This window comes from Diplotaxodon limnothrissa, linkage group LG10 (genome assembly GCF_057381915.1).
Source record: "Diplotaxodon limnothrissa isolate DT_005_m linkage group LG10, D_limnothrissa_male_GT1.1, whole genome shotgun sequence".
NCBI lineage: Eukaryota > Metazoa > Chordata > Actinopteri > Cichliformes > Cichlidae > Diplotaxodon > Diplotaxodon limnothrissa.
This window is the reverse complement of record NC_140605.1, coordinates 3,182,457-3,195,232: the sequence shown is the minus strand read 5'-3', so window position 1 is coordinate 3,195,232 and position 12,776 is coordinate 3,182,457. Positions and strand designations below refer to the sequence as shown.

At 43.4% G+C, this 12,776-nt stretch overlaps 1 protein-coding gene across 1 annotated transcript in view; it reads left to right on the top strand.

Moving 5' to 3' along the window:
- The window catches only part of dscama (Down syndrome cell adhesion molecule a), a 113,503-nt gene that overhangs the window by 87,006 nt on the left and 13,721 nt on the right, over positions 1-12,776 (top strand). Inside the window, exons 13-16 of the mRNA XM_085364833.1 lie at positions 11,291-11,487; positions 11,959-12,055; positions 12,160-12,288; positions 12,482-12,649. Of these exons, the coding sequence (XP_085220959.1) occupies positions 11,291-11,487; positions 11,959-12,055; positions 12,160-12,288; positions 12,482-12,649 (591 nt within the window). The remainder of the gene's footprint in view (positions 1-11,290; positions 11,488-11,958; positions 12,056-12,159; positions 12,289-12,481; positions 12,650-12,776) is intronic.

The window sequence follows — 12,776 nt, the reverse complement described above, 5'->3', positions numbered from 1 at the left end:
TATCTTGTCTTTAGTTTAGTAAGTAGAAGAAAATGTTAACTATTTGCTGAGTTGTTTGTGTTCTTGTATAGATAATACACTTTTTAATAGGAATGCTGCCCTCTTGAGGTTGAAAGTCTGTTTAATAAACCATGAGAGCGCATAAATTATTCCAGCGCATCTTCTCAGAAAGAGAGATGTTGAAAGCAGCCTGCAGAAATGGTAGGAATGGTTTTAAGAGCTTCCTTCAAGGTGAAAACAACAACCTCAGAAATAATGTATATGTGAGTTTTACCAAAAAGTACAGTTACTTAACTTTAGCTGGTGATTGTGGATGTGTCCGTGGATGTGTGAGCTCCAACTGCTTTACTGCGGCTCGGCGCTCATTTTGATTGGTTGCTGTTAGATAAAGCTTTTGCCACCACGGCTCTTATCAAGCCCGAGCAGGGTATTCCCTGCTGAGTGTCTAACTGTCTGCCAGCCACAGCCAAATAGGCTCCAACTCCTTTATGACCCCCTCTGTCTGATTGAGGCCCACCATGTCACCTCATAGACAAGTGTGCTCAGAAGCACCAGCTCTCAGTGTAGCTGCGGTTTGGTGTCTTAGGCCATTTGAGTGTGAGTCACGGTTGAATTTTCTTATTGATACTTGAATCCTCACACCTCTGTGAAGTGTTGTGTCTTTAATTTATTTTTTAACACACGTTCCTCAGACCTCAGAGTTCTTGAACTTGGTAAAAATCTGAACCTTTAACTGGAACACAACTCCTTTATTGGGTGGCTGTAGCTCAGGCGGTAGAGCAGGTCATCCACTGATCAGAAGGTTGGTGGTTTGATTCCTGGCTTCCCCTAGTCTACATGCCAAATATCCTTGGGCAAGATACTAACCCCAAATTGCTCTCCGATGCATCCATCGGAGTATGAATGTGTGTGAATGTTAGCTATGAAGCACTTAGAAAGATGTGCTTGTGCGAATGGGTGAATGCACAAGTTGTGTAAAGTGCTTTGAGTACTCAGATGAGTAGAAAAGCGCTATATAAGAACCAGTCCATTTACTTTATCTCTCAAATGTCCTTAAATCATCAGCTGACAAGCTACTTTCTAAATAATCTTTCCCCTTTAGGTTTTCTGAAACTCTCAAAGCTCGGGACGTCATAAGATCATCATTTGCAAAGTGCGTGCTCTAGTCCAGTGTGTATCTTACAAGAGCATCGAGTTGTATAAGCAATATTACAGACTGATTATCATTATGATTAGTATATTGTGGATTTGACATTGATAACCACCAGAAACACCAGAGAAGTACAAGGAGAAAAAATCATTTGTTGACTGTAGCTTTCTCATTTACGCTTACACTTCACTTAAGCTTTGTCAAGCTAAGCCTAACCGGTTTGTAGCATCGTAAACCCAATATCTCCAGGTTGTCAAACTGTGTGAAAAGGCAAAACCTTTATGGAAAAACCGTTGGATGTTGGATTAGATGGTATACATGTTAGAAACTAACAAACGTTTAGTTAGTCTCTGCATTTGGATTACAACTTTGAGTTTCTAACACAGTACACAACCTAATCTCACTGGTTTGAACTCTTTATATAAACCACATTATTTATAACACGTGTCAAACACACTGCAAGATTTGGATTTTTATTTAACAGATTATTTGTCTTTGTCTTCTTTATGTTTGCAGCCCCTCAGGTGCATGCTGTGCTCCTGAAGCATCTGCCCGTTGTTGTGGTAGTTGTCCTGATTTGTGCCTCTTCTGTGCAGTAACCCAAATCTCCCCGCGTGCCAAGGGAGCCACACCTCATCCTCTATCCCGTGTGTGTCTGTGTGTGGACAATGAGCTCATTAACCCGTACAGTTTCTCTCTGTGCTTGACAGAGACGGTGCACCACAGTAATGCCTGAATCTGTGATGTCCTGTACACCGTGTGCTGCCTTTATGTTGTTTATTCAGACCAGCCTACACTAATTGAACAGTGGCAAGCACTTAAGAGGCTTAGGAGCCAATTTGAGAGGCACACAATCTGACGCATGCTGGACCAGTCACGTGATGGACAGACGGCTTGATCTTCACTCACTATTATTGGCCGTCCACATGTGGCTTGATGCATTGGCAAACAATAGATTGAATGAGAAGCTTTAACATATGTAAGCATAGAAATATTTATGGTGAAGATGCTGTCAGTTTTGTGTGCGTGTGGGACACAGGTGAGCAAACAAGCTCATAAGCCCACACAAAGACAGAGATTTCACACAAAGGTGTGCACACTTTACTGTAAAGGCACTGATACAGTGCAGAGCAGTGCAGCCATTACTAAAGAATAATGGGCCAGGCAGCTAATGCAGTGCTTGGGATAGATCCCACTCCACCAGGCTATTGTAGTGGACTGCCTGGGAAATGAATTGCATCTATTGTGATGTCTTTGCTTGGCACTTTCATTGTTATGAGTGTCTGTGCATAGGCTCATGTCTCGTCATAATACACCATGCATCATGCAGGATGAGCACCAACACTACACTAACAGCCAGCAGAAACTGCTCGCGCTCTCTGCCGGGGGAGAGCAAGTGTGTGCACATGCACTCTGTTTGTTTTTCTCTCATAGGCTTCCTTATTTGAGTAGTAATCACTTTTTGTCCTGTGTGAAAACTGGTTGCAGATGGCGGCTTGAATGAATGATTTTTATGTCATTTACAGTCAAGCATCTCTACCTACAAAACAGATGCTATTCAGTCAATTCATTACCAATCCACAACAGATGCTATCAGAGGCGGTCAACAGCCACTCAGTGTTTATCAGGGCCAATTAAAACCAATCAAGCCTGTTAGACATCATAATGCCTGCAGACGCAGTGATGAAGCGTCACTCGAGTGCAGTGCTAAATGGTCTTATGGTCGCGGAGCAGTCTCAAGCACAGAATCCTCTTGGGGCCGGGTTTTAAAGAGACTTTCATCTAAATCCAAAACAGTTTAGTTTTCTGCTGTCTTTGATCAGGAAATGAATCTTAAACAAAGACTTGTTTTTCAGTGAAGAAATAAATTCTTCTTTTTAAAAAAAGAAGCTTTGTACAGGATAAAAAGTCTGCAAGTAATTCTGAAAGTTCTCTTGATACCTTTTGGGACTCACCGCATCACTTCCTGTTGCTTTTACTCTCAACACAGTGCAAACCTGTAACAGACCTTGGAGGTTCAGGCTGGATTCACTGGGTAAACAGAAGTGGTCGACTGCAAGAACTGCAGTATATTTTCTTTTTTTTTTTCTTCTTTTTTTAAAATGACATCAGAAACAGCAGTATGCGACATTACGTGATGGCAGAGCTTCAGTTCATCCTTTGTCATTTTTTTTTTTTTTTTTTTTTTTTTTTAATAAATAGGACAGGGGGAATGAATGAGAGAAAGAGGGGGAGAGAAAGAAAGAAAACCAAAGGGGAGAAGAGACGGTGAGAAGGGGGGGGAAGAGAGAGAAAAAAAAAAAAAAAAAGAACTCCTGGGTCACCTGTATGGAGAAAAAAAAAAAACAAACAAAAAAAACAAACAGAGGAGACAGCAAACAACAAAGAGCAACATAATAATAGAGAAAACAAAGCACCATCACAATAAACTAGCTAGCCATAGATATCAATATTTACTAAATAATAAACGATATTGTGCAGCACGCAAGATAGACAGCGCACAGTGTGCTTTGAGGTAGCAGCCAAGAAAGCTTTAGTCCGCGTCTGTGAATACCCATGTGTGCATACCTGTGTGGATCAGCATGCTTGCATTCCAAAGGTTTCTCCATGTAATGATCTGCTAGGGAGTGGGGGGGGGCCACAGCCCCGTCCTCCAGGGTGTGAAGCGGGTATGGAGGAGATCAAAACTCCAGATATCCAGAGGCCCCCAGAACACAAGAGACCATGGAAGACCAACAGAGGGGCAGCCGCGCCACTATTCCAGTAAGAGCTGAGGAGAGTCCCAGATGAGGGCTCGCCCAGCAGCCGCGGAGCAGAAGTCAGGGGGAGTTGCAGTGACGCGCCCGTGAGCTCCGCCGGCCCCCAGCTGCGCCTGAGTGACCGAGCCCCAGGCCGAGAGGCCGAGGGCACCCCACCTCCGAAGGGGGCCCGAGCGAGCCCCAGGCCCCAGGCCCCGACAAGCGGCCGCCAAGGAGTGAGCCGGTGTGTACCCGGACGCCCACCCCCAGACACAAAGAACCACCAACACACCGACACCTGAGGGAGTCCGCCACCGGCAGGGGAAGTGGTGGTGGGTGGAGATAGGCCTCCAAACCTTGGAGGGCCTGAGGTGTCCCCAGAGAGGTGGCGTCTGATACCCAACCTGACATATAGACACAGACATACAGGCACACACAGATACAAACATCCATTCCCACCCTCATGCTCTCATATGCACTCACTCCACACTCAACCAACGTGGAGACAGACATAAAGAGACGCTGTACACACAATCACACTCCCCAAGCGTACTCTACAAACCGGGTCTAGGTACCCTTGCCCCTGGAGGGGGGAATTGCACCCAGACCCAGGTGGTGTTACCCTTTTCCCTGCGGTGGGGAGAGGCAGACCACCCCGACTCCGCAGCAGCAGGGAGGCCCCACACCCCAGACCGCAGTCGGACGGCCAACTCCTCCTACTAGCCCTCCCGCTCCAGCAGGCCGCAGAGAATGGGGGTGGGAGAAGACTCCAAACCTCCCTCCACCCGCTCATTGTAGTGTTGATGCATATGTGTTCTAAGGTGCAATTAAAACCCAGGAGGGCATGGAGCTACCTGCCATGGAGCAGCAGGTAAGCGCATAGTCCCTCCTGCTAGCCCTCAATGACTAAGTGTATTTAAAATTGAGAGGTGGGCAACGACGTCAGGGGTGGGGTGTACACCCTGATGGTAAATTGGACTCCGTGATTGTGCCCACCCCCAAGATCCTATATGTATGTGTAATGAGAGTGTGAATAATGTGAATGTCTAAGTTGTGGGATAAAATTGAGGCAGAGGCAGCCAGAAGGGGACAGGGGGGGGGGGTAGCCTCCTCTGCACCCTGGTGACATACCCCCACTCCAAGGCCCTGCATGTGTGGGTGGTTGTGGAGGAGCGGGAAGAGGGAGGCAGCTGGAGATGGGGAGGGAAGGAAGGGAGGGGCAGGTAACCCCTCCCTGGGGCCAGCTCCCCCGCTGACCCCAGTAGGCACTCCCACCCTCCGCGACCCGCCAGGGAAGGGGGGCCCAGGCCCATCAGACCGGGGCCCAGTGCAGTAGCGCCCTCCGGCTCCACAGAGCCCTGGACAGTCCACCCAACCCCACCACAGAGAAAACTGCACCCACCCCACCATCCACACATCTTCCAGACTACATAAGAACTGCAGTATATTTTCAGTGTATAAGAAAGTATGAGCCTTGTTTTGCACACTCCACTAGTCAGTGCTGGTAAGTTGTCTACTTTGCTGGATTTAAAGTAGTCAGCACTTTTTTTTTCTAAATGAATTTTAGAGAAATATTAAGCCCAGTTTAACCCTTGGACCAGTTAAAAGTGTGACTGTGAAACAAAGAAGTTCCCTTGACTCTCATTGTGTTTATTGAGCCTACTTGCACTAAGCCACTGTTCCAGTGTGCAGGCCTATATTTGCTATCATGCTTCACGTCCAAGCCAATTGTGCAGCTAAAGGAATTATTTCAGTACATTGCAGGCAGCCAGTGAACCAGTCATCACCGCAGCACAATACCCCACGTCAAGGCTGCCTCTTCCCCAGCGCCCACTTACAGTGTGCCCTCAAGGCATAAAGCTAGATGCATCTCAGCTTGTCTTTTCTTGTCAGCCCTTGTGGCCCCATTGAGCCGGGGTGCCCTCTGGCTCACATTGGCCAGGCTGCCTGTGTAGAATGTAGACTAGCATCCCAGTGTTCACACCACGGAGGGATCCACAGCTTGTATTTGTGGAGAAGCCGGCTCACCGTAAGTCTTCTTGTTAATTCAAAGGTTTCACTTTTTAAAAGCAGCTATTACATCAATCACACAAGAGATGCTGTATACCAAGGAAAAAACGGATCGTCACCACGACTGATGTAAACAGTACCCTCCCAAGAGAAATTCACACCAGGATCCATACAGGAGAGGTGCCACTTTAATTATTACGGTGTGAATGAGAGGTGATCCCTGATAAGTGCAGCGCCAACACAGCAGTCAAACTTTTCTTAAAAGCCATTAACGATGGCATAGTTTTCTTTTTGCAGGATGTACAAAGTGAAGCTTGGTGTCCGTGTCCATTTTATTGTTATTAACAAATAAATAAATAAAAGTAATCCTGCTTCACCACCTCTCACATCTCATTGATCCTCTGAGACGGTGTGACTGCTTTCTTTCTTTGATCTCATATGAATAGCCCCACGCCGACGTAGCCATTCACCCATAATTATATGTTAGTATTATTCTCCTGACTCCACCATTTGGCTAATTCTGTTTTCCACATCGCTAACACCAGCAGTTACAGGCATTAGAAACATTTTCTTTTTTTGTGTTGTCTTTTATTTCTGCATTGCGACATTCGGGGTGTGATTGTGTAATCATCATCATGCTCCCATGGAAATCAATGGCAGGTCTGCGTTCTATTCCTGGCTACTACAAATGGCCCTATTTCTAAGAGTACAGACGAAGGAGAGAGCGCGAGAGAGAGAGGAGGCAGGCAAGGAGAGGAGAGGAGAGGAGAGACTGTCCGATGCTGGTTGGCATGGTAACCTGGCCAGGTGAAAGGGAGCCTGGGAGAAGGGGGAGAGGGAGGGGGTGGGGTGCTTTTGTCTCAGGGGAGTAGCCTATCAGCAGCCAGCCTATCCCCCACAATCCCCTGCAGGCTTAAGCGTATCATCACTGCCCTCTGGGTTGCTGTGGAGGAACAGGGCTCTCCTCACCTCCACATAAAAGACACAATGTGCAGTGCAGTAAACATACACAACGCAGTCCACTGTTTCCTCTCTCGAATGCTCATGCCTTCCTTCAGCCTTCCTTGGCAACATGTCACATCTTACTGGTTCCTACTGGAGACCAGTATGTAAGCGGTTTTCCTGTGTGTGTGTGTTTGTGCATGACTCTAAGCTCTTTATGTGTGCTTGAGTTCATCATGTCATTGTGTGTTTGTTTTTGTTTAATGATATGTACAATCCGTCTTTTCCAGACATCTGCACGCACACCTCCAGTTATGTTTAGAGCTGAATTAGGCATCGGGGAGCCGGTGCTTTCTGACACAAGGAGATACCCTTTTCCCACCATCTGTCCTCTCATTCTCTTTTTCTTTCCTCCCTCTGTCCACACTCCTTCCCCTGGTTCTGTTTCCATAATTCTGCTGGATATTAAAGAAATATATCAACACAACAATTACGAGGCCATAAAATGAGCCTCGGGGCTGGCGCAGCTGGGCTGCTCACACACAGGGTTGTACACACATACATTTACATAGACACAAGCTGCATACGCCTCATCTCAGAGGCCTCTTCATGGTGCAGAGGCACTCCTGCTTTTAAAGAAATGTTTGCTTTTGTCTTTAATCTCAAATCAGGATTTCCTATTTCATTAATGTGGGAAAAAATAATAAAAAAATATATTATCCCAAAAACGGAACCTTTGGGGGGGTTGTTCCACAGTATTTTAAAATTTGAAAAGGCTGCCAAAAATTTCATCCAATGTTTTCTGTGCATTTCAAACAGCAAATAAATGTAAATTTTCTTTGTCTGCTGTACCCAACTAAAGCACTGGTTTCTACTGGTGAGCCTCTCCGAGGTGGAGCAGCTGCTCTGATTATTTTTTGTTCGATCAAAAAACTTTAGGTTTAGCTTCTACAAAGACTGGTTTACATATACATTCATTAATTTTTTCCTCATTGGTTTCCTGTCACATCAGTTACTGTTGTTGCTTGGAAAACAGGAACTGCTACTGAGGCATTTAGGAAACATTTGTAAATTGGAACTACAAAAGAAAAAAAACCTGTAAAGGGCACAGCGATAGTTTGTGTACAAAAACCTGAGCTGCTTCTCGTGGTTTTTTTTTTTTTTACCTTGCTTCCAATGATCCAAAACTTTTTGGCATTTTTGTAAAGTGCTCTCGAGCGATAGTTCCCCCGGCTTTCTGACTGAAGGTCTTTCGATTCATGTTGGAGATCTTATCAAAACTGATGAAATTATAAATGCAGAAAAGTACCATCAGATTTTTATCCACCATGCAATACGATCTGGGAAGTAACAATTTCATTTTTCAGCATGGATCCAAACACACTGTCAATGCAATAAAAGCAAACCTGGATAGAACATCACACGATGAAAGACTGATAGTCATGGATTGGCCCCCCAGAGCTTGAACCGCAACATTATTGAAGTACATAGTCTTGACAGTTAATGGAACAGAATGCAGCCTTCTGTAGTGAACTTTCTAGTGTTTAAAAGCTGGATCCATGTCAGGAAAACATTATAAGTAAACTCTACCAATTCTGCTGCCGGTCAAATATACGACCAGAATCATACCAGCGGCTCGTTGATGGCTACCAAAACCATCTGGTCGAACTTGCTAAGGGACACTTAATCATATATTAGTGGTGTATGTATATATTTGAGCCTGAATGTCTCATTTTTGATTAGTGGAAATCCAAAAAAAATTTAAAGTTGAGCACCCAGAAGACATTGTTAAAAGCCCCAAATTACTGTTACAGTCCTGCCCATGATGAGTGAACGTAAACGTCTACACAACTGTATAATGATGCTCTTGTGATGAGCGTAGTTTCAATGTTTCTTTACAAAATGCCAGATACTAAAATATCTTAAAGTTTACAGTACACAGGTATTCTCCACACCTGATGAGCCGAGCCTTCTCAGTCTCTTCGTTGCCCTTCCTTTTTGTCGCCTAGCGTAGTATCCCACTGTGCCAGGAGTGGCAACAACACGGCCCCGTGCCACCTCGGAGCCACTTACATGGCGAAATGAAAGTAGCTTTGCTCTCAAACGATAACGTTTACATAAAGCCGGAGCGGTTATTTATTTCCCCTCACTTTTCCAAATGTGTCTCACAAAAAATTCATACTTGTCATGCAAAATAAATCAGCGTTCTTTTCCAGAGCCGAGCCTCAAATGGCGGCAGAGTGAATAAGAGATGAGGCTTAAATGTTCGCAACCTCTTGCCTGACACGTCCCATCAGATCAGCAGAGTAACGCTTTGTGTGTGTGTATGTGGGGGGGGGGGGACGCAAAATGAGAGCGAGCACACGTGTTGGCGTGCATGCGCAGGCAGAGGTGTGTTTATGTGTGAGAGCATCTGGGAGTGGAAGGTTGTTATACACTCTGCTGTGGGTGTAATGAGCCATGTACAGTATGTCGTTAGTGTACATTTAGTGTGGTGTCTTCAGAGTGTTGTTAGAGCATAACTGTACCACTTAGTACCCTACGATGCACGCCAGAGCTGTGCGCTGCCATCAACACAACATTACAGGTTTTATATCTGCTGTTTCAACAAAACACACGTGAAGCTTCGTGTTTTTTTCTATTTATTTATTTTTGCTTTCAGCTTTTATCGTATTTTAATATAAAAATAACAAAATGAATACTAAACATTTTTGCAAAACTAAAAAAACAACGTTTGCTCTGTAAGAAGTTCCAGAAAAGGAATTCGTTCATTTTTATTTCATGATGTTTATGTTTAGGACAGCAGAGTCATCAGCTGCTCCTCACCTTCCAGCCAATCATAGGCCTGCCTGTTAACTGTGTTATTTGATTGTTTATGCTTTTTTTACTACATAGTGCATCTTTAACTGAGGAACATCTTTCTGATAGATATAATATTACATTGAATATAATGAAATCATAGTGTCAGTTTACTCTGAATGGGTTTTAGGTATTTTAGGCTTACAGTGTTAAAAGGAGCTATAAGAGCAATTAGTTCCCAAGTAATCGCTTGCTTAAAGAGGCAGAGGTGAAGGGATGAGGACTAGCAGAAAGTACAGATATCACTATTGTTGCGCCTCCTCGAGGGCGTAACAACAACACAACTCCAGAAACCCAGTACAAGTGTTATACGCTGAGACAAGTTTAATGGCAGCTTTCTCACAAAAGCAATGACCCAAATTCATAAAACAAATGTTGGGGAGAAAGGGACAGTTAGGTTGTGCCAAAAACCCCCCCACAAAAAGACAAAACCAAAACGTAGCTGAGCTCTTACCCCAGAAAAACAAGGAAGGAAAAAAGTCCACAACTCAAAACAAGCTCAAAAATGACATGGGTGGCACCAACATACTTACCTAAGAAAACATGCAGCCTGCAGACACGTGACACTATTGAACATACTAAATACATGTTTCACTCTTCTTGCGTTCTTTCTCTTCTCTTGAGCTTTCAAGCATGAACAGCCTGTTTAAGGTCACGCCGACGCATCACAGTGGAATTTAAGTCCAGATTTTGAAACCTTTTTATCATTATTGTTGTATAAATTGTAATTACCAACACAGTTTTTTTATGATTTATGTTTCCACTAGAATGCCCAAGGTCTTCAACTGAAATATGGAATATTGAAATACTCAAATATAAAAAATGTAAAGAACTACTAAAGCACATTGTTATTTTTTCTTTATAAACATGCAAAAATACAGTTATTTCCTTTATTTTTTTCTTGTTTTTTATGGCATGTGGTCTGATCATTTTTTAAACTGCATATATATATATATATATATATATATATATATATATATATATATATATATACATATATACATATATATATATATATATCCCTCAAGCTCCCAGGCCTCTGGTAGAGGACCCGAGCTTGAAGGATAAACCGCCCGCAGGGGCGTGCTGGGTGTTTTATATATATATATATATATATATATATATACATATATACATATATATATATATCCCTCAAGCTCCCAGGCCTCTGGTAGAGGACCCGAGCTTGAAGGATAAACCGCCCGCAGGGGCGTGCTGGGTGTTTTTTATATATATATATATATATATATATATATATATATATATATATATATATATATATATATATATATATATATATATATATATATATATATATATATAAGCACATACTGGTTTAAAGCTCTTTCTCACACTACATTTGAACATTTATTCGAAAATTGATACAACAGACGGGCATCAGTAGATCTTATATGCCTACATATTTATATCAATACTGATACCACAACAATATCTTGTCAATACAAAATATCAATATCTTAATTAAAAGTTGTTGTTCCTTTGAACAACAGCTGGTGTTTACAGAGTACCGATGTCACCTGTGAAATGAAACGAACAAAATCTTTTTCTCTCCACTTTGTCTTCACACCAGTCCCCGCTATGATCACGTCCTACCCCAACACCACATTGGCCACGCAGGGTGAAGAAAAGAAGATGAGCTGCACGGCCCACGGTGAGAAACCCATCATGGTGCGCTGGGAAAAGGAGGAACGCATCATCAACCCTGAGACCAGCCGTTACGTGGTTTCTGTCAAGGAGGTGGGCGATGAAGTCATCTCCACCCTGCAGGTAGGAGGCTGAAGTGGTCAGTCTGAGATTATATTTTGTTGGTGTATGATGATGGTTTAATATTTGGCGCAGTTTCCATGTGAGTTAAATTAGATTTAAACCTAATCTAATTGTTAGACTGTATTTAAAGATGGATACTGTATGTTTGCCATCTATGGGGATGTGCTGGGATGAATCTGTAGCATCGTCACATCATTACAGACATAAGAACAAAGGGAATATTGTATTTTTACATTTACATTCAAGGCCACAAACATTCAAAAGCCAAAAACGATGGGAAACAATTTTCTAAATGATGTTTCACATCCTGCCAAGATCCTTACGCTGAGGCAACATCCCAAAATAAAAAGATACAACAATTATTCTCACTTTGTTGCTTCGGCAATACTAATGGACCAAAAGGCATCCATTAGATGTATTATTCTACACCCATTCATTATTCACGTCCTGTCGTTCCTCTGCATCCACTAGATCATGCCCACAGTGAGGGAGGACTCCGGCTTCTTCTCCTGCCATGCCATTAACTCTTTTGGTGAAGACAGAGGAATCATACAGCTCACGGTACAAGGTATAACTTCACCAGACTGAAATGCTCAAATAAAGCCATAGATCCTTTTAAGCCTCACAATAATGCATCCTCCAGTAACACTGAGTTAACTTTGGGCCTTGTAGAGCCCCCGGACCCCCCAGAAGTGGAGATCAGAGAAGTGAAAGACAGAACCATCGCACTGCGTTGGACGATGGGGTTCGATGGCAACAGTCCAATAACAGGCTTTGATATTGAGAGCAAGAATAAATCAGGTACAGTGAAGCTCATTTGAGTCCATAATTACAACATACTGGTGTAATACCAATCTGGAAAACAGCTAAGCCAGTAGAGAGACGTGAATTATCAGTGCATTCATTTAATCTCAAAGCTATAATTTAATGCACTTAGCCTGATTTGACCTCTTGAGTTCAGGCCCACCAATAAAACTTGGCCTTTCCCCCTCAGCCTCCTGGGATACTGCACAGAAGACCAAAGACGTCTCCCCTCAGCTCAACCAGGCCACCATCATCGACCTTCATCCTTCGTCCACCTACAACATCCGCATGTTTGCCAAGAACCTGATTGGGAAGAGTGAGGCCAGCAATGAGCTCACCATCACCACTGATGAAGCAGGTGAGAATTAAGAGATTGAATCCCTCACAAAGCCAAATGCATTCTGTGCTGTTTTTCTCTGCAGAACTAAATAATGCAAGCACGCAATTATCTGATTTTCAGGACTGTGAATAATGTACAGTAAGAC